The sequence below is a fragment of the Crinia signifera genome, chromosome 1, assembly GCF_055691185.1.
Source record: "Crinia signifera chromosome 1, ASM5569118v1, whole genome shotgun sequence".
Taxonomy (NCBI): Eukaryota; Metazoa; Chordata; class Amphibia; order Anura; family Myobatrachidae; genus Crinia; species Crinia signifera.
This window is the reverse complement of record NC_139217.1, coordinates 84101825-84124874: the sequence shown is the minus strand read 5'-3', so window position 1 is coordinate 84124874 and position 23050 is coordinate 84101825. Positions and strand designations below refer to the sequence as shown.

Genomic DNA, 23050 nt, shown 5'->3' with positions numbered 1-23050 from the left:
GAGTGCACCTGCTGGGTGACCTGGAAAATGTGCACTGTTGGGGGTACTTGAGGACCAGGGTTGGGAACCACTGCCATAGACAAAGGTGTGAGGAGGGAAACTTATTTTCTCTGAGTGCAGATCTCTAGCAGTGGGACTGATCATCAGGCCCCCCTAACACACGCTCTGCTGCACTCTGTGCTTCTGGGTAAGGGGAATGCTCCATGTTGGATAATACAAAAAGGGGGGAGCTGTTTGAGGCTGGGGTGGGTATGTAAAGCTCCATAAAAACATAACTAACATTAGGGTATGAAGGGATTTTAAAATGATGAAAGATTTATACCAGTCAATGCGAGTGGAGGACGCATGTGCAAAAATGGGCCTCTTATTACACTGGGGTTGGGGTTTTACACAAATGTGGGTCGGCTAGTACTAGGGAGGGATAATGCTATTGAAAAGCAATTTCCAGTGGGGGGAGGGGTATGTTGCCAATATGGATGGGAAGTAATATTACATTGACATTGGGTGGTGCAAGACACTCCCTGATCCTATTTTTTTTCAATTAAATATTTTGATTAGTTTTTTTAAATATATTTGTAACTTAGGCCCTTATTCTGATCGGTGCGGCCGGATCCGGTTATGCGGCCAGGACGGTGCGTGCGAAACCCCGCCTTCCATACGGTTCGCCAACTCCGTCCGTACGCGGTAAGAAGCTGACCGAACGGACCGCACGTGTATTTTTCACGGAATACGCCTCCTCCATCTAAGGGAACCTCCCCCATCATTCGATGGTCGTAGACCATCGAATGCAGGACCGAGTGCTCCACCAGCTCCCGCAACCTCAGACAACACGGACATTTTTCCGTGCAAAAGCAGGGATCTGGGCGGGCAGCTTACATCCGGCGATGTCATATGTCCGCCCCCTACACGTGCGTCACGGCCGCATTACCATACGTACGCCCAGCGTTTGCATGGGAACGCCCATGAAACGCGGGGCGTATGCATATGGTAATGAGCCCAAATAGCCCTTCACGCCCCTCTCCACCCCCTGTTCGGAGTGTTCACATATCATTCGGGATTTGGCCGTACGCCCCGCTCGCACATGCGCAGAGACGCCTCTGCACATGCGCAGACACAAAACATCGGCAGGCCGAACGCACGCGGATATATCCGCACCGACCAGAATAAGGGCCCTAGTTACATTTTTAAAAGTCATCAGTTAAGTGGTAAAAGAAGAAGACAGTCTCCTTCACTCATTAATCTTAACCATAAGGCAGAAAGACTGATTAATGTATTTAACCTTCATACAGTACCTGTAAATGTAAGTGGGTTTAGCAGTCTTTTGCCTATAAATAGCTAAACAATATTAATTTAGTTGTATTGCAATAATATCTTAGCCCATGGCATAACATTTATTTCCTGTGAATCTGGTATCTCGTGCCTCCAATTAGCTGTTTCTCAATGAGTCTGTCCTTATAGGCACTCCATGTTTGGAGCGTAGTATAGCTTTCTCTGATCTTCATTTCTGTTGGGAAACTGTTCACCAACTCTTGTGCCACCTGCTTAGACTTGATAGGTGCTTGAGCCAGGAACAGCTTGGTTGGAATAAAAATGCATTCAGCTCCTTCACTTACCTGCCAGAGAACAGGAAATATTAAACATAAAATAAAGGCAGCAATTTCTATTCCATATCAGAGATACTGTATACCATAGATAGACCTTTACAGTGCTTTTGACTTGTAATACTTGGCTTTTCCTAATACCCCTTTCACACCAGCCTAAATTCACGCGACTAGCGCTGGTGTGTAAGGTTTCCGGGCCAAATTTTTCAACCCTGCTATGGAACAGCGTTGTTACCGAGTTCAACCTGGGATCCTGGCTGGTGTGAAAGGGCTAAGGGTACTCACCCGGGTTGCTGGACCTCGGTGCATGCTGTCAGACGAGGATCAACAGGTGGCAGGCGCAGATGACAGGACAGGCAACGTATGTAGATGACGCAGCTCTCTGGCACCCTCGCTACAACCGGTAAGCTGCATTATCTGCGCCCGCTGTCTGACCTGTCATCCGTGACCGCCGCCTGTGTGGATCTCCAGCCTGCACCAAGGACCAGCAACCCAGGGTGAGTACTCCCCACCTCCTGCCCCCCTCCGACGCCATCCTGCCACCTGCCCGCCTCCTTCCCACACCAGAAAATGCAAAGACTTTTGGGGTGTGAATGGGGCCAACCCAGCATGATCCCTGGGCCATATTCCCGGGTGGGTCCCTGCATTTTCTGGTGTGAAAGGGGTATAACTTGTCTACAGTCATCAGGTCCAAATACAAAGGCTGTAGATTCACAACTACTGTAGCACAGACATGCAGTGAATAGAGACAAAAGTGATGTCACATCTGGTCTGCAACTGGAACAGGAAATTGAAGACATTAAGGATCATTTGAGCTTCACTCTGATATATGAAGGGCTTCATTTACCTCTGCCACCTTAACCCATGAGCAAATCTGAGGATTAAATGCATATAAGATCTGTGTGGCATTGTTGGTTCCACCATCTTCCATTCTACCGTGTACAGCACTTCAGTTACACAACTCTTATATTCTAGTTAATGTACAGGCAACTACATTGATTTTGTATAATACATTTTTAAAGTATTACATTATGTGCCCCCTTATTATTATTTTTGAGAAAATACTGGTGGAAAATCTGTACCCTGATTTGGACATTATTTAATAGACCTAGTAAACTCCAATTTTTATAGGGAAGAAACCTGTTAATTTGTCTATTTTACCAATGTACTGCACATGGGTGCGGATTATTAGATATACAGTCAATAGGTCAAACCCAAAAGGTCGACATGCAATAGGTCAACAAAGTAAAAAGGTAGGTGGGGTGAAAAGGTCAACATGAAAAAAGACATGTGAAATGTCTACATGATTTTTTCATTTTTTTGGGTTGTCAACTGTCGATATGGACCCCCAATTAGTGTAACGTGTACCCTTGCATGGCTCGGCACACTGTTATATTCATTCCTTTTAAGGTTGATGTTATAAATTCTACTGGATGTCTCCTGGAGATTTGGGGGGTATTCAATCTGGGATTCCGACTATCGGAACATCCTTACAGTTGGGATCCCGGGCCATTTTTGCTCAGATCGACTGTATCTCAACAGCTTGAATTCAATGTTCCGGTTGTCGAGTGTAGGAAAGTGGGCAGTGAAAATTGCCACGGATTGTCGAAAAACGGCCGTGAATTTGACAATCCGCATCCGTTTCCGACAAAACAGATCCAACGTAAAACAAATTGGATCTGTTTTGTCATAATCTGCCTTCAATGCTGTTGGAAACGGCAGCATTGAGTAGGCGACAGATGCTATTTCCGCAGGTCCGGTACAAGTTTGATATCATTGGGCATTTATTGCCATCCAGAATAATACTATATTATGTTTTTAGCTCTTGTTAGAATTCCCTTATATACATAGAAAATAGAAAACGGTACACCCGATTCTTAACAAATCTAACCCTAAATGTTAGTAAGTTCCCTGGAAAATGTAATTAAAAGAAACTACATGGTTCTCAGTTTGTAATTAAAAATAGCTTGTAATATGTCTCTTATGTAAAAGTTTTTATAATGAATTATACAACCAAAGTGCTAAGAGATCTCAGTAATGAAGGTCAACGTGCCCAGATAATATATTTGCCGATTCACTTATACAATATATAATAGGCTAGCCTGACAATGGTGATTGATGTAAATGAGATCAGCTGTATCCTTATATGATGGTTTCCGAGGGTAGATTTTAACAATATCAGATCTCAAAAATAGGTCCAGTGTCAGAAAGCCACACAGATAATGAAGCGTGTTCTCTGCTCTTGTAATGGGCAATGGACAGAGCTGGAAACACTGACTCAGCTGCATACTTGTGTACTTATGTTGTAACAAAGTCTCTCTTAGCAGTATCTTCAATTAATAAAATATAATTTCCCCACAATACTCACAATTTAGAATTCTATTCCATTGTAAGAGTGAATTAAACATAGGGATTCAACCATACGTTAATGGCAATCACTAAACACTTCTCAATGGGTATTATCTATATGATTGTGAAGCCTGCAAACATTAACTAGAACTAAAAAAAAAATCCTCTGTGCTGATCTTCAATTTATGTCTACCAAATACAGTTTGCCAGAAAAGTATAATTTTAGGCCTTGTAATGTAATATTGGGGCAGCACGGATGGTTCGATTCCCACCATGGCTCTAGCTGTGCGGAGTTTGTATATTCGCCCCGTGTTTGCGTGGGTTTCCTCCGGGTACTCCGGTTTCCTCCCACAATCCAAAAATATACTGGTAGGTCAATTGGCTCCCAACAAATATTAATCCTAGAATGTCTGTGTGTGCATGTGGTAGGGAATATAGATTTTAGGTTTTCCGGGGCAGGGACTGATGTGAATGAGCAACTATACTCTGTAAAGCGCTGCGGAATATGTATGCGCTATATAAGAAACTGTGTCAGGAAGTGGGAACAGAGACTGCGAGGGGGTGGTAGACTGGGTGTGGCAGCTGGACAGCAGAGCAGGTGCAGCGGCCAGGTGTCACAGTAGGTCTGTGGCTGCATAGCAGAGTGGGTGTGGGGGCTGTCTACTTACCTCTGTGAGTCATGTTTTCAAAACTGATATAACTGAAATCAAAACATCGATCTGTTCATTTCTTATTGACACACATGTGAAAGAATTACTGTGAGCAGCTTTGCATACAAGCCAGATTGTGAAAAAAAATGATTGAAAACAAGGATTGTCGAAAGTCCCACTAACAAAAAAATTACAGCAAAGTAAAAATGTAATAAAGTTTTTTATATTGGGAAGATTACGTATATTGTGCATTTTCAATGTGATTGTCCCACCCACAGCCTAACTAAAAAGAGAGTTATACAAGAAAGTAAGATTTCAGATCAATATATCATGCGCTGGAATGCAGCTGAAAGACAATTCCACAGACTATTGAAGGACCACTTCAATCACATAATCATACAATACCAAAAGAGGGTTCTGGGAAATCCTAAAGCGCTATCGTCGATGGTTCTCACTTTCTCATTGGATATGGTATTACCCAGAAACAGAGCGAAAAAGAGTATATAGTGTGATACCGTTAACACATTATGTTGCACAAAAAGTTTTCAAGGTATAATTTTCCAGACTCGTACCAAAAAATATTGTCTACTGATTATTGTAAACTCAAGCATATGATTGAGGGCAATATTGCTCCACGCATCGATCGCTCTCCTCCTTGCTTTTCCCAAATATAGAGGTGGCACTCAAAGGGATGAGAGAGATATTATGGTGCAATACGTTTCTTTAATAAATTGAAATGCAGGATAAAAAAGAACAACAGAGATAGGGTCATTGACTCTCACCACCAGTTTTTGTCCACAATGAAATGCAGACAAAAAAGCATAGATATTGTCCCTCAGGTGTCCCTGGATGCAAAGATGGGATGAAGAGTCCTCTGGTGTCCTCCTCTGTGTCCACAGGCCGACCGGTTTCGATACAACAGTATCTTTATCAAGAGAGGTTTGACATAGGTTCATGCTCCTACAAATGTCATTCCAAAGGTGTGAACACAATGGCACATGGCCTTGCACCAGCTACCCATTTAAAAATGGGTGCGGCCTTGTGGGATTTAGGCTACACCCATTTTCTGCATGGTATCGGCTCTTTGTCATATCATAACATATTTTGGGGCTCATTGCTTCTGATTGGTTGGCCACCCCTAGACTAGACCATGGATAGAACTCTGCGTATATGGCCATAGAGTTCTATCAGATTGTCTAATTTACTATCATTCGTATGGTTGAATTTGTCCATGAATTCAGCTCAAAATACAAATGGAAAATACACCACATTTTCCATCCGTATTTTGCTGAAGCATGCAAAATCAGTCAGATCTGTGCATGCTTTATCTGTGTAAAAAATGGAAAATAAATAAATAAAAATGACAAAAACGGCATGGGGTCCCCCCTCCACCAGTATGACCCGGTGCTGGTTCTACAAATACAGGAATGACTAGGGTCCAGCACGGGGCTCTTGGATTGGTCCTGGTTACAAATAAATGGGTGCCTACTTTTGACCGAAGAGGATGTGATCTACACCGAAGCTGGTAAGTATCATTTTTTTTCATAGGTTCCATGTGGATTACTATGCAAAAGAGGACGGAACCTACAGGCTGAAGATAGGTAAGTATACAGTATATGTATGGTCTGTGTAATAAAGTTATACTTTATTTGTGTGTTTGTATCTATTTATTTGGGTATTGATTCTGTTGTGGGACTACAAGTCTCAGTGGGCCCATTAATACCCCCCAACTTGTGGTTTTCCCACTACCCCAAGGACTCAGCCAGGGCTGACCAGCCACGGTTGTAATGCTTTGGCTTTGTGTAAAAAATCTCACCGGCTGTGACATTACACCGCTCGCTGTTGGACCCTGGTGCTGGTTATAAAACTATGGGGTACCCCTACTTATTTTGTTCCCTGTATTTTCTGTAACCAGGACTGGTCCAAAAGCATGGTGCTGGTTGCTGAAATACAGGTGCACCCTAGTCATTTTCCCCCGTGTTTCTGGAACCAGCATCGGCTCAATGAGCCCGGGAGTGGTTATACATTTTCTTTTACACAAAGAAGCATTGCATGGCTCGCCTGTATTTGGCTGCTGGGAAACGTTGCAGCCAAATATGAAAGCCTGCGACAATGGGAAATACGAATCCTAAGAACTCGGCAGCCATATTTTCGGCCTGATCGCAGCCGATCCCGTTTGTACATGTTCATACAGGGGATCGGCCACGATTGGTCACCTTAGTAAATTTAACACCCTACTTATTTATTTAGCACAGGGTTGCCGACTCTCCCAGAATGTCGGTGAGACTCCCGGAATCCTGGGACATCTCCCGGATTCCTGGAAGAGGGCCCCTTTCTCCCGCAGCTGCCGCTTATCTTCTGTGATGTGTACAGCGCATTCAGTGTTGTAAGTTTGCCCAAGGTGCCCGGAGGCAAGATTAATGTTTTGCCCCCCCACACACACACTTTACTATATAACATACTCACACTGCTGTTGTGCCCCCCCAGTCCAGTGCACCGTAGCTTGGCTGTGAGCTGAGTCTTCGATCAGGGGAAGGCTGCTGGTGTTGTAGATCAGTTTAAAACTATTTTCTCTGGAGTGCTTAGCTTCAGTGTCCCCCATCTTTTGTCCATGTGAAGTGGGTCTGACCAGAAGGAGAATGATCTCCTAACCCAGTCTGCCTGCTACACCTACCTACCGTAGCCAGCCACCAGGCTCCTGCTTAGCTGGATGTTCGCATTTCAATGTGTGTGATGTTATCACCTCTCTGAGCACGCAGCGCTGGAGCCACCGGCAGGGCCGGTGCTAGGGTGTTCGGTGCCTCCCTGCAAACTCTAAATTTATTATAAAATAGCGCATTCTAGAGACACACGCCACAAAAAAGTTGTGTTCTCACAAGGAATGTGTTCTAAAATGACACCGCACAGTAGCACAAGCTTATTTGCAACAGCAATATTAGCTTGCCCAGGTGCCCACTGTTGAGGAAGAGGGTCACTGTTGTCTATGCTGTTTTGGGCCCGTCTACAGGACACCTACAAAGTGGCGTAGACCACAGTAAAAGGTTGTTTTTTTGCACAAGTCCCAGAGTGACACATTTTCCTCAACATACATATGTGTGTAATATATATATATATAATGTGTATATATATATATATATATATATATATATATATATATAGATATATATATATCTATATATATATATATATATATATATTATAGAGATTATAGAGAGAGATATAGATAGACCCTAGCACTTTCCAGTAATTGTACTGTATTAAGATAGAGGTGGCAGTGGCACTCACAGAATAAACACTCATAGACACTTCCCTATCTTAACCAATTAATTAACTAATTAACCCTGTGAGTGCCACTGTCACCTCAGCATTAATACAGATGATCATGGGGGTGCCTCTCACCTAATGTACTGTAAGTGCCTGCGTGGCCTTCTGTCCCGTCTCCCGCAGTGTACCCTGCACCAAGTCAATCTGCTCCAGAGTCCAGCTAAATCCTGACTGCCCGACGGCTCTTCTCCCTGCATGTACGCGCCGCGACAGTGTAATGACGTCGGGCGGCAGCGTCACTAAGTAGGACGGTGTGAGACGAGGACGAGTTGAGCTGCTGACAGCGGGCATCAAAGAGTGCAGTGATCGCTGCCCAAATTTTATTAATTGTCCCCCATGTTAAGCTCCTAGGTCTGCCCTGCTGTCAGTACCGTACCGCTGCCTGTCATATACTGACAGACGCAGGCTGCGGCAGCTGGCAGATACAGTCTCAGATTAGGGGAGGTAGCGCCTTCAAGGGCCGGCGCCTACCTGCTTTGCAGGCTGTGCTGAGCGGGTAGCGCCGGCCCTGGCCACCGGGCATCTGTAACATGCAGCGCAGCAGACGCCCGGCTAGCTACTACAGTGGTGAGCGTGTCGGGCATCAGGTTAGGACACTGGCAGCACAGCTCTAAGCTGATGGGTGGCTTAGGGAATGGACTCAATGTTAGTCACATTGAGTCCATTCCCTAAGCCACCCCTCAGCTGGGAGGCAATGGAGTCAGCCAGGAGCCCGGCGGCAAATGACTCCATTGCCTCCCGGAGTTCCGCCACTGTGCACATGCGCCTCAGCGGCGTCATTGCATCATTGCTGCCAGACGGAGGAGAGAAGTTGAACTGGCACCGGGGAAAGACCGCTGCCACGTGTAGCCGCCGGGCTGCAGGAGGGGGTAACCGGGGAACGGCTGGGGGGCTGCACCGCCAGACAGTACTGCCACTGCTGGGGAGACCCATGATTAGCTGCACCCTGGAGGCCTTTGAGAGGTGAAAGCTTCCCGGGGGGGTACACGCTGTGCTGTGCATAGGGCTGCCGGGAATGTGCACACACTGCTTGGCCAGGTAGAGCAGCACACGGGGGCTGAATGTGTGGGAAGTGCTCACTCTCACTCTATACACATTATGTGCTCAATCTGTACACCCACATAATGTGCCCAGGCACACTATTTACCAGGGTTGATGACTCTCCCGGAATGTCCATGAGACTCCCAGTATCCTGGGACATCTCACATACTCCCAGAAGAGGACCCCTTTCTCCCGCAGCTGCTGATTCGCTTCCACGATGTGTACTGCACCTACATAAAATAATGGCGATGACACCGCCAACACCCCCTGGCGACGCAAGGCCTGCCCCCTGACTTTTACTTTTCTCCCTGAAATGATTTTTCAAAAGTAGGCAACCCTGATTTAGCACCTTCTAGAAGATAATAGACAGTATCTGATTGGTTGCTATTGGCAACATCCAGTGTTCAATATAACTCCCATCTTAGTAAATTTACCCATTCCACTTATTTTGTGCATGGTGAACAGTCTGTATATGATACCTACACATAACTGATCATATGCTTTATAAATTAATTTTATGTTGCATGATTTAAATGTCGAATGTTGCCAAGAAGGTTGTGCAAATACTTGTGTGAAGCATCTGATAACATGCCATGTAGTGTTACCTTTGTATGTACTACGAAAATGTATAACAGAAAGAGCCTTCTATATCACCTTAGCATGTAAAAGCTAAACGACAGGCTGAGCACACTGGAGAGTTGGTCATTCACAGCCGCACTAATTGTTACCAGAAATGAAACCCAAGGGATCTCATTATTTATCTATATGGCAATTATAATATTCAGTAAGACATTTGTGGCTTCCGGATCACAGTAATAATATTATTAAAGTGTGATCGTTAATCCTATTGCTGAATCACCACAGGCCAGTATTTATAGGGTTGATGCTATCCAGTACATGTATACACGTATATCTAGATTTTAAAACCCAGAGCGTCTAGATGGATTTAACAAAAAATAAAAACGTCATTGTGTTTCTCAAATCAATAGATGATCTCACTGTATGTACCATCAGCATACTTCCCAACTCTGGAGATATGCAGAGTGAGACTCTGGACGCTGTAAAGCGGTGCACTCCTGGTAAGGGAGTGGCCTATTTGAAAGGGGGCATGGCTTTGTGGGGATGATGCTCCACAAGGCCACGTCCCTATCTTGCTGCCTTGGGGTTATGGCCAGAGCTGTCCCCCTGCCTGCCTTGAATAGATGCTGTGTGCACAGCATCTATTCCCAACCCAGGAAGCCCCCACCCCACTGCAGAACATTGCCGGCCCAGGGCGGGAACCACCAAAATTGGGAAAGTTGGGAGGTATGCATCAACAGTGGCATTGAGGGTTGGGGGTGGGTACTTTTAACCCGGAGGATGTCCTGAGTGCAGGCTCACGCTACAACCCACTCGGTGGTCAGCTGTGATCAGCAAGCCGGGGATGTTTCTGCTGCGGGGAGCAAGCCTCACTGACCTGTGTTGATTGAACAGGTACAATGTACGCGGCTTCCAAAAATAAGCAGGTGGTAAGTTTGTCAGCGATGGACGGCTGAGTGCAAGAGGTGACGGTTGTTTAGACACGGTCTTTAAGGGTGGCAGGTAGTCCCGGCAGGTGAGAGCAAAGTTGTATAAGCCCCAATTTAGTTCTTGACGCGTTTCTCCGCTGAATAAAAGTGGCTGTTTCTTTAGAAGGAATCCGCATACGGAGTACCTGTTCAATCAACACAGGTCAGTGAGGCTTGCTCCCCGCAGCACAAACATCACCGGCTTGCTGATCACAGCTGAACGCCGAGCTGGTTGTAACATGAGCCTGCACTCGGGACATCCTCCTAGGCTACTGCAGGGATTTGGAGACCTATATATTAAGAGGTACTGCTATAATTCAATAGAAGGGTTGGAACAATTTCCCAATGACTGTGGATAATTCCACCACTAGATAATAGTGGACTTCACTATCTATGTCCGTTCATTAAGGGAATAAAAGGAACCGCACCAATATCAATTACTGCATGTAATCTACCCTGTTTTATGCAGAGAACACCTTCTGTGGACTCACTCAAAGAGGTCTTTTCTTACCAATTTAATCCTGCAGGTTATAGTGTATACCACTCTGGAGCTGCTTTTACCAATTGATCACTATCTCCCTGTATTCTTTCAGAGGAGTTGCCCTGTTGCATTATTATTGAAATCATATATATATATATATATATATTGTGCATGTTGGTTTTATGCTTATTTTTAACTAATTTCATTTTAGCTAATACATTTCAAATAATTATTGATATATTCTTTCAGATGTGTGGCGCTTTCTTTTTTTCATATATATATATACAAATACATATTTGCACAACAAGGAATGACTCTAGTCGTGCCACAGAGATAGCTGCTACTCTAAAAGACCCCCCTGTTAGCGGGAGACAAGTGGGTATGGATATAGAGATAGATAGAGAGCGCCAAAGGATTCCACCACCCTATGTGTAATAAACAAATAGTTTAAGTATAACAGAACATATACAAGTTTCCGAAGTTTAACAGTTTTTTATTAAAAAGTTATAAAATTGTATGATATCTTAATTCATTTCTTTGAAGATGATGACAACCCAACGCGTTTCGTCTTTAGAAAGACTTCATCATGGTTTTTTTTAGGGTAAACACTGCGGGTGGTGAAAACATACCAAATGTAAGTCAGACTGTACATCAAAGTTCAAATATAACAAAAGTACAACGATTGTTAACATCAAATGTCCAGAAAGGTGTATTCACAAACAACTAGTACATACCAATGAAAGAATCAATGAAGATAAATATGGAAATGGTGATTTCTAACCATATGGTGAATATCAATTTTTTGGAAGAAATCGCAATCTAGAAAATCATGATTAGAATTAAAAAATGTGTGGTAAACTGTTTCTCAGCGATCAGGGGGGAGAGTATGTTTAAAAGAACAAAAAATAATTTTGAAGAGCAGAATTAATTTTAAAAAAGAGACATAAGAAGACATGTACCTTTAGTGGGTGATAAATATGAACTTGGAGGCTACTGTTCCATACAGAATAAATCAATTATCAATTCCATGTTCAGCCCTTTTAGGTGTAGGGAGTCTGTGTGGAGGAGGATGAGTTCATTATTTTTACCGGAACTTTTTGCTTTTATTATTTTATAATTTTATGTAAAATTGCTAGGAACTCCCAATACGTGTAAAATGGGATGAGAATTACCTTCCAAGAGATGTGGGTCGGCAATTGCCGTATAACAGGATGTTGTCCAATAAAGAGAACAAGCAATACTTCAGGGCGATCTGTATTTACGCCCTTGGGGGTCAAACGGACACCTCAATATCTAAATGGTAATAGGAAGTAAATGCATTTATTTATTTATTTCTATATAACTCATGCTACTGTGTGACTAATGATAGGTAACTAACGATATAGAAAAATGAAAATGTTACCTTCCAGATGATAAAACAATAGTAAGGCAAGATGATAAGTGTAGAACAGTATCCACACCGAAAACAGCCTCTGTAAATGTGCCCTAAGAGATGGGATTGGCACCTCAAAGTCAGGGTCTATAAAGAAAATCCCAAAACAATGACTATGTGGTCCAATAACATATAGGGCAGTATTCAATGACGGAGTTCTCCGTGCATGGAGAGCGTTTTATTTTGCTCTCCATGCACTCTCCGTGTTCCGGAGGGCTCGCTGCCACTCCTGCTCCCACCTTTTAACGTTTTTAAGACTCGCCGCCACTCGCGGCGAGTCTTAACCCCTGCAGCGGACAAGCGTCCGCGGCAGGGAGCTGACAGGGAGCCGTGGGACGTGGCATCCAGGGAGATTAAAGTCTCCCTGGATGCCACAGAACATATGTGAGGGTAGGGGGAAAATTAAAAAAAATATTTTTTTTTAAATTAAATATATATTCATGTGCTATAAGCACATGAATAAAAATCACATGCCCCTTCACAGAAAAAAATTCCTGATTTTTTGACACCAAAATTAAATACAAAACCCTTTTAGATTAAAAGTTCACATTCCAGCTCTCCATCAAAAGATGGCGAGAGACGGCGAAAATCACTTAGAAAGACGGAGAACATTTCACATTGAATAGGGTTGCTCGCTTTTGGAGAGCAAAATGCCCCGTCCAAGGCGAAAAAAGCACAAATTCTCCACAAAACACGGAGAACTTTTCTCATTGAATACTGCCCATAGTGTGTATATTCAGCATCTATTGCACAGTAATAATACAATTAGATTGCACTAAATGGTATTCTCCACATATTGTTACAGTACAGTACATAAATACAGATAAAACGTCATTTTTATGTAATTTATAAATTGCTACTATAGTTTAGACAGCCAGACTCCACGTGTAAACTTCCTAGCAAGCTCTGCAGTGGAATTATAGACATACAGACAAAACTTCAAAGAAACCTCCAACTGAAATAGCTACAAATTCAGTAAACATAATGTATGACATAGATAAGATTATTCAGAATCCAGTATATCACAATGTATCCTACCTGCAACCAAGTAGCAATTTGGAGATCAGCAGCATCCAATATGCTCCCAGGCTTTGTGAGCCCATTTAAATACTGAAGCTATGGTCAGGGCCGGCGCTACCCACTCAGCAGCTCCTGCAAAGCAGGGAGGCGCCATGCTGAAAAGGCGCTGTCTCCCTCCCTGCTCTGCTAAAGCTGCCTCAACCCTCACTGTCACTGCCTCCTGCAATAGCAGCGTGTAATGCGGTGTGCTCCCGCATCGCACATTGCAAAAAGTATGTGCTGCACATACTTTTTGTACTGCTTTCGGATTGCATCGCACACACATTGCATGCATGCCATGCGATGCGATCTAGCACATAACGTATGCGATTCTCGCAGCGTGTATGGGCAACTTTAGTGCCTGCAACATTTTGCAGACACAGCATAGTATGGTGTATGCATACATGTACATGCACCCGAGATCCTCCATAGGATCGCATGTTGCATACGCTCCCACAATCGGGCTGCAGATTGTTGCAATGGCAATGTGAAAGGGTGCAAAATTTATGGTTTGCAGGAGGGCGCCAGACACCTTAGCACCGGCCCTGGCTATGGTGAACAATCGGATGTGACGTCACCATAGCTTCAGTATTTAAATGGGCTCACAAAGCCTGGGAGCATATTGGATGCTGCTGATCTCCAAATTGCTACTTGGTTGCAGGTAGGATACATTGTGATATACTGGATTCTGAATAATCTTATCTATGTCATACATTATGTTTACTGAATTTGTAGCTATTTCAGTTGGAGGTTTCTTTGAAGTTTTGTCTGTATGTCTATAATTCCACTGCAGAGCTTGCTAGGAAGTTTACACGTGGAGTCTGGCTGTCTAAACTATAGTAGCAATTTATAAATTACATAAAAATGACGTTTTATCTGTATTTATGCACTGTACTGTAACAATATGTGGAGAATACCATTTAGTGCAATCTAATTTTATTATTACTGTGCAATAGATGCTGAATATACACACTATGGGGGAAATTTACTAAAGGAAATTTGTAAAAAAAAATAGGTGTATTTGTATCCAGAAATACACTTATTTTTGACATTTACTATCCTGAAAATATGGCAATTCGTAGTCGTATTGATGTGCTATCAATACGAATACGAATTGCCGTATTTTCGGGATAGTAAATGTCAAAAATAAGTGTATTTCTGGATACAAATACACCTATTTTTTACAAATTTCCTTTAGTAAATTTCCCCCTATATGTTATTGGACCACATAGTCATTGTTTTGGGATTTTCTTTATAGACCCTGACTTTGAGGTGCCAATCCCATCTCTTAGGGCACATTTACAGAGGCTGTTTTCGGTGTGGATACTGTTCTACACTTATCATCTTGCCTTACTATTGTTTTATTATCTGGAAGGTAACATTTTCATTTTTCTATATCGTTAGTTACCTATCATTAGTCACACAGTAGCATGAGTTATATAGAAATAAATAAATAAATGCATTTACTTCCTATTACCATTTAGATATTGAGGTGTCCGTTTGACCCCCAAGGGCGTAAATACAGATCGCCCTGAAGTATTGCTTGTTCTCTTTATTGGACAACATCCTGTTATACGGCAATTGCCGACCCACATCTCTTGGAAGGTAATTCTCATCCCATTTTACACGTATTGGGAGTTCCTAGCAATTTTACATAAAATCATAAAATAATAAAAGCAAAAAGTTCCGGTAAAAATAATGAACTCATCCTCCTCCACACAGACTCCCTACACCTAAAAGGGCTGAACATGGAATTGATAATTGATTTATTCTGTATGGAACAGTAGCCTCCAAGTTCATATTTATCACCCACTAAAGGTACATGTCTTCTTATGTCTCTTTTTTAAAATTAATTCTGCTCTTTAAAATTATTTTTTGTTCTTTTAAACATACTCTCCCCCCTGATCGCTGAGAAACAGTTTACCACACATTTTTTAATTCTTATCATGATTTTCTAGATTGCAATTTCTTCAAAAAAATTGATATTCACCATATGGTTAGAAATCTCCATTTCCATATTTATCTTCATTGATTCTTTCATCGGTATGTACTAGTTTTTTGTGAATACACCTTTCTGGACATTTGATGTTAACAATCGTTGTACTTTTGTTATATTTGAACTTTGATGTACAGTCTGACTTACATTTGGTATGTTTTCACCACCCGCAGTGTTTGCCCTAAAAAAAAACCCTGATGAAGTCTTTCTAAAGACGAAACGCGTTGGGTTGTCATCATCTTCAAAGAAATGAATTAAGATATCATACAATTTTATAACTTTTTAATAAAAAAACTGTTAAACTTCAGAAACTTGTATATGTTCTGTTATACTTGAACTATTTGTTTATTACACATAGGGTGGTGGAATCCTTTGGCGCTCTCTATCTATCTCAATATACAAATACAGATCGTATGCAGGTTGTCCTGATGTATGGTCGCTGACCATCGAATGATTTCTGCCTGTGGACGGTGATTATGTAAATCATCCATTTGCAGGAGTGTGGGGGGTCACGCTTGCGAGATGGGAGGGGGCGGTCGGCACTGCAGGCGCAGGAGGAGTCTGATGGACTTGCAAGCCACTTTCTTTGCAGTGGCTGGCGATTCCATCGCCAGCCCCCGCCAGCTGCCGGCTACCGCCAGGGGCGCGGGCGCACGAGACGCTCGCACGCCCCGTGGCAACGGAGCCTGCTGGGGGTCCCCCACCGCCTCCCCCGCTGTCACCAGCGGTCCCCCTAGCCGCCCCAACCCCCCCTCCCCCAACTGGGCAGCATCTCCCTGAAGCGCTACCCAGTCGCCGTGATATTGGGACGCGCGTGCGCATGAGACGCAAGTGCATCCCAGTCCCTATCGCCGGCGCTCGCCAGTGAAAGAGATCTGGCGGGCGCCGGGCAAATAAGAGAGGCGCTACATCTGTATATACGGATCTGAATACTTATACCTTACCAGGCGGATGAATACTTATAACTTACCAGGCTGAATCGTAGATTAGAGGACTTGACGTTTGTCTCTGCCATTCCCTGTGAAATGGACACAAATAAGTGTATGCTTAATAGCTGAATATGAATAAATAGTTAAATATTATAGTAAAGGGGATCATAGTAAAAGAGGGATCTTTATATGCCATAATGGAGCTGTTTTAATGCTTAGGAATGGTGAATACAATGGCAGTGATTCCATAGTAAGGAGCCATCATTCCGCATCATTCTGCATGTAACATGTTTTAGGAAGATGTGTGTTGAAGATATAGAACATACAGTAGGTTCCAGAATTCAATCTGCTTCCATTATAGTCAATTGGCATTCCTTTTCTGAAGACCAAACTGTCATTCCTTTTTAGTGTGGGGTTAGTAATGGGGTGTATGCATGGTGTATATGGATATGGATAGCATCTGTATGTATGTATGTATATCTGGTATAGTTATGTGTGTGTATATGTACCTATTCTATATGCGTTTCTGGTCATTGTTTATATCTATACAATCTGTATATTCCAATGTCTATCTGTATATACAGATGTAGCAGGGCTCATCCTTGGCCGGTGCCCACCAGAACCCTTTCACTGACGAGCGATAGGGACTGGGACGTGTGTGCGCCTCCCGCGCACGCGCCTCCCAGTATCATAGCGGCTGGGCAGCGTCTCCCTGCCCGTCTTTGCTTCAGGGAGACGCTGCCCAGTTGGGGGGGGGGTGTCGAGCGGTGAGGGGGACCGGCGGCGACATTATATCATGTGATGGTGTCCTTTATTCACGTTACATCACACAGTAGTACCACTTTACCTTAAATACATTACTCCTCACATTATACCCTTAGAAAAAAATCATGAGAAAATATTGTATTTTAGCACCTCCATGGCCACACTGCAACCCAGCACAAAGCAGTGTGTGCTGGGCAGAGGAGAAGAGCTGCAGCTGCTGCTGTCACTTAAGGGGAGGGGGCCCGGGGCCCCCACTGGGCCCTTCCATCAGACTTTGGCCTGGGTAATTTGTACCCCCTAACCCTCTCTCTCGGCACCCCTGACAGTGATTTCCATGAATACATTATTTCATATGCAGGTACAGCCTCACTCACACACAAAATATAGGCATATCATTTTAATCAGCAGAAGCTGCTGGTGCCCCTAGGCATTCCAAATGCCCTAGGCATTTGCCTAGTTTGCCTATGCCTAGGGCCGGCTCTGGCAGGGGTGGGGGTGGGTAGCAGGTGGGGCCATTTACATATGGGGACGCCCAGCGCCCATGAGAACTCCGTGAGGGAATCGCCCTTACAAATGGGTGGCAGCCAGGCCACCATTCCCAAGGTGGGGTTTGGTGGACTCGCAAGGCTGTGAATTCACAGCCTTGCGAATCAACCAGAATAACCCCCTATGTGTACCTATGTAAAGTTTGAGTTTAAATGTGTGTCTTTTGAGTCAATTCTATTCAAAACATTGTGAATAGCGCTGGGAGGGAGTGGCTGCCTCGCTGCTCTCATTAATGAGCACCATCCATCCCTGTCTGGAGGCCCCTAGAATTGTGAGGCCCTAGGCTGCTGCAAAGAGTGCCTATACGTTAAGATGGCCAAGAATATATCCACAACAATAGCAGAACTCTCTAATTAAAATGAAAGCCTGAGCTCCTTGTAACTGTCAGCAATCATAACAAACAGATATACAGTATGCAGGGCTATTTTTCAGCAGGCTCCAGCAGGAACTGAGACCCTTATTCTAGTTCACTCTTTCTGACAAAATATTTCTTAGATGGACAAAACCATGTGCACTGCAGGTGAGGCAGGTGTTACTTGTGCAGAGATAATTAGATTTGGGTGGGGTTTTACACCTGCCTCACCTGCAGTGCACATGGTTTTGTCCATCTAAGAAATATTGTGTCAGAAAGAGTGAACTAGAATAAGGGCCTCAGTTCCTGCTGGAGCCTGCTGAAAAATAGCCCTGCATATATGTCTGGACAATTAATTATGTTCTCAGGATTATTGTATGGACATGTGAGAAGAGCCCTTAGAGCAGCGACTACATGTGGGCGCTCAACCTCTAAGAGGTAATAAAAGGTAACATGCAGTGGAAACGTATCAGTAAGCAGTTCATTACAGTTAAGCTAATAAAAAGTAAAAGCGCTGTGTACAAAATATGTTGGTGCTTATACTCACAAAGATGCCTCCGTGCCCTAGTGTCCCAACAGTGACGAAACGAGCTGGCAGTGACGTGGCTACCTACAAAACAATAAACATAAACAACTTAGTTCTACCACATAATAGACAAATGTATTTATTTGAAACCTTTTATTATGTTATTGTGTAAGTAGATAATACAGTATAAACAGGACAAGGTTCCAGGCACCCATGGCTAATAATCATGTACCGTAGCTCCCCTTGTAATGCTGCTCAACACACATGTATGGGTGCTCAGGGGGATACGGTCATTAGGTCGTCATGCATTGGGTTGACACCATTAGGTCGACATGTGGATAGGTCGACATGCGAGGGGACGCACTGCTACGTTTCAGTGTCCATGTAGACTGTGTCAACATTCAGGTAAAAAAAAACATGTCAACCTTTTGACTGTTGACCTTGTTCATGTCGCCCTAATGCTTGTGTCGACCTAATGTCATGTTGACCTAGACCCATGTCGACCTTTCCGCATGGTGTTGATCCAATGCCTGTCGACCTAATTCTTGGAGACCTAATGATCCACACTAGCCATTCATACTGCCTATGTGCATGCACAAAGGTTATACAGCTGGCATGTAGGATCTAATGCCTGTGGTGTGTGACGGAGACTTTGGCTTTAGGCTGCCCGGCCGGTGCTGTAACACACTGTACATAAAGTAATGATTCCATCAGTAAGTTACATTGGCACAGTCACCTGGCAGCAACCCTGAGAGCTTTTACCCACCACAGTACATTGGGACGGGTAATAGCTAACAAGCATGGAATAAATTAGACCTTGAGTTTAATCCTAGGCTTGTCATCTGCAAGGTGACCGCCCCCCCCCCCCCCCCCAAAAAAAAAGATGCCCATACATGGTACAATTGTTCTGTGCAATGAGATGCACAATCCCATCACATATCTTATCGCACAGCTCAAAAATATGTACTGCACATACTTTTTGTACTAGATCTCATCTCATCTTATTGCATTGCAAAACCTATGCAATGCAATGCGATGCGATATTGTATACAATATTGTATACAATAATTGTACCATGTATGGGCACCTTAACTGTATTCCTTAATTGAAAAGAAATGAATTTAAAGGAAAATATATCTCACATGTTGTTGGCTGTATACTCCTTTGTCTTTCAATCTTTTATCTGTGCAGGAACAGAACAATACTTTTAGGTTACTATCACAGTATCGGCTAATATCACAACACTTAAAATGACAATTCATTTTACCTATAACAATGTATCAATATATGGGGTCAATCAAATTAGCCGCCAGATAACACAGGTGCGAATTATTTCGGCATGTGATTAACTAGGGAGGGTATTATTATGGGGTGTTAAATGAACAACCACTGCACAGTATGATTTCTCTTTAGTACCATAAGGGTGGGGGGCCCTTCAGTTTGATGCAATGGGGACCACAAGTGTTTTGCTACGTTCCAACATCATGATGTTCATGAAGAATGATGAAACAACTTTCAAGATAAATACATACAATAAATATGTATTTTGTTTACTTAGCCCATAGAGTTATATGGTTACTGGTTAAGGAGAGTTAGCAAAAAACTCCCAACAGTAGAAGGGCATCTGCCCACTTGACCTGGGAGTATGGGTGGTAACATGAAATTATATTTTACCCAGCAAGTTTTTGAGTCCACAAATCCATGATGAAGACAAAATTGATTTGCACGCATTCAATTATCATAAGTTCTTATAATGTATGAAGCAAAAATGCCACTGCTCTTCAAAAACTACAAATCTTCAGAGGAATGAGTCTGCAGGAGTGGAGAGGAGCCTGCATTCTAGATCAATGTGGGAGGACAGCGCCATCCAAAGCATGAATGGGATGCGGTTAATTTCCCGGCGGGTCCCCCCTTTGTCGGGATTCCGACCGCCGGGATTCCATACCGAATCCACATGAATATTTAAAAACAAACTGTAGTAAAAGTTTGGTGTGAATCCATTAAAACAGGTGTGGGTGTACTTCTTGCTTTAATGTGAAACAGGACTAACTAAATGGCTGTCTATAACTGATCGGTTTCAGTAAACAAGTTTGATATTGGTGTAGTTCCCGATTAAACATCTATAAAAATCTGTGAAACAAATGAATTTCTGGATATCACATTTATTTCCTTTTTTTGGAGGGGGGGGGGGGGTTAGGAGGGGGTCCTTTAATCTTTCTGAAAAAATGTAGTGAAAACTTTAAATAAAGCTTGGTAATTACTAATCACCTTCTTACAGTGATGTAATATAAAAGGTGCCCATACACGGCTGTGATGTATCGCAGCAGGTCATAGAGGTCATCCAACCACCTTGAGCCGCCCGGGATATCTTTCCGGGCACCAGGACTGCATGCGATACATGCATCTTGTCCTTTCACATGCGATGTATCGCATGCGACCCTGCTCCCCACCGCCGGGAGACGGGCCGATCTGGCGGTCAGACAGGCAGCAGGCCCGAACTCCGGCTCAGGTCCAATGCACCCGGGACCACACATCCGACCTGAGGGGGACATCACACACATCTAATTTGGGCCGATTTCTAAAATCACCCCAAATCGGACAAGTGTTTGGGCACCTTAACAATACATGATGCGTTGATGAATTGAGCGGATAGGAGGGTACACACTGTACAATGGTCATTGTGATCTGTTGCAGATCGCAACATTTTCCTTAATATTATATAGTATGCACCCAGCCCTATGGGGCTGCAAGCATTTTAGTGCGAGTTTGGGGTGCTGTAAAGTGCGATTGTTGCCATTGCTAGCTCCCAGCTAATTGGATTGATCTGATTTTGCAGGACAATGTATGGCCATATCATAACTGAAGATTTAGGGAAAAATAGAAACTGTTACTAAAGATCAGCGTTTGTTTCTCCTTCAAAAAAGTTGTTTACCAAAGATTATTTACTTCTAAACTTTGGAATAATATGTGATGCAAAAATGTCCATCATGTCTATTAACATGAACAGAAGTATAGGAATGTTTTTCTCTCTAGGCAAACGCCATGTCAGCACATCACATAATGAATTGTATAGAAAGGAAAGGGTCTTGCCCTCTGTCACTTCCACATTTACCAGTAGGCAGCACTGAGATAAGTTAGACTTCTGAGAACAATGTACTTGATTAAAACTTCCAGTTAGTTTAAAATTCTAAAATACAAGAAATTAATTATTAACATTATTTGTAAAATATATCTAAATACCAGAATCCACTGCCAAGCTGCAGCAATAAAAGGCGGTACTAACTTATCTGAGGGTTTCTTCTTTAAATAATATTGCCATGATTGGAAAGTACAGAGGAATGGCTGGGTGAATGATAGGCAAGTGAAAATCTGAAGTGGGTGCCATTGTCACCAGGAATGATTATTGGCACTTGTTAGAGTTGGAAAGTGCTATTGCACATACTCTATACTTAGATCCCTACAGGGAGGCATCAAATCACTAGCAAAGATGGCCACCAAACCTACTCCTGTGCATGAGCGGTGCCATTCTGTCACAGTACTAGAGCTCTTTCTACATACAGTCAATGGCTCGTGACCTGAAGTTTGTCTGTATAGCTGTACATTCACTCAATAGATCTCTCCAGTGGTGAAGTACTTGGTTTTTATGGACTCAAGGCAGTGTGTACACTCACTGCCTAACCACCACCACTTGTACACCGGTGGGGTGAGTCAGGTGAGGAATAGCCTTACCTGTGAGATCAACGCATATGACAGAGTTTAGAATTTATAAAGTAAGTCAAAAAATTCAAAGAATTTATATTAAAAAAAAAAATTATAATAATTTTTATAATCAAAACTCTGGAGTAAAACGTGTATGGCAGGTGAGGCAGTGCCTCACCTGGCTTTCTTTTCTGCACATCTCTTATCAAAACTCAGTGAATCTCCAGCAGTGTATACTGCTGGACATGTGTATAATGCCGGCATGTAGCCCATGGCTCATATACTGCATTGTGTGCAAATCTGGTTCTGGTACTTGCAAGGAACTGTTCCGCCATTTAAATCACCTCACGTCCATGGTAGTACACACATATTCAAACTGACTGCCACAGCTCTGCTGTCCACTACCCCTTTAGTCAGGTATGACTTCTTGCAGTTGGTGATGACCTTGTAGCTACAATGTGGGCAATAACACCCACTCTCTAGGATCAGTGCTGGATGATGATTGCACTAGTAGCTCATCCTACCATCACTTCCTGTTTAACAGCTCCTCCTGCTGGCTGTGCTACAGTATGCAAGGGCACTAAGGCTCTTGTTGCTTTCACTTTCTCTTTTATGGACAGATGTACTAAGCCTTGGATAGTGATAAAGTGGGCAGAGATAAAGGGCATGATTCATGTTTGTTAGTAAGGCAGAATGGCAATGTTGCATGTGACCTGTGAGGAATGCACAATGCACAATCATTGGTACACATAA

General features: G+C 43.2%; 1 protein-coding gene across 1 annotated transcript in view; it reads right to left on the bottom strand.

Moving 5' to 3' along the window:
• Nucleotides 1-1268: 1268 nt before the first annotated feature.
• LOC146028474 (uncharacterized) overlaps nt 1269-23050 on the bottom strand; it is a 71242-nt gene continuing 49460 nt past the window's right edge. Inside the window, exons 14-17 of the mRNA XM_083158314.1 lie at nt 19741-19781; nt 18620-18682; nt 16451-16498; nt 1269-1613 (exon numbers count right to left, since the gene is read on the bottom strand). Coding sequence (XP_083014440.1) covers nt 1392-1613; nt 16451-16498; nt 18620-18682; nt 19741-19781 — 374 coding nt within the window. The 3' untranslated portion in view covers nt 1269-1391. The remainder of the gene's footprint in view (nt 1614-16450; nt 16499-18619; nt 18683-19740; nt 19782-23050) is intronic.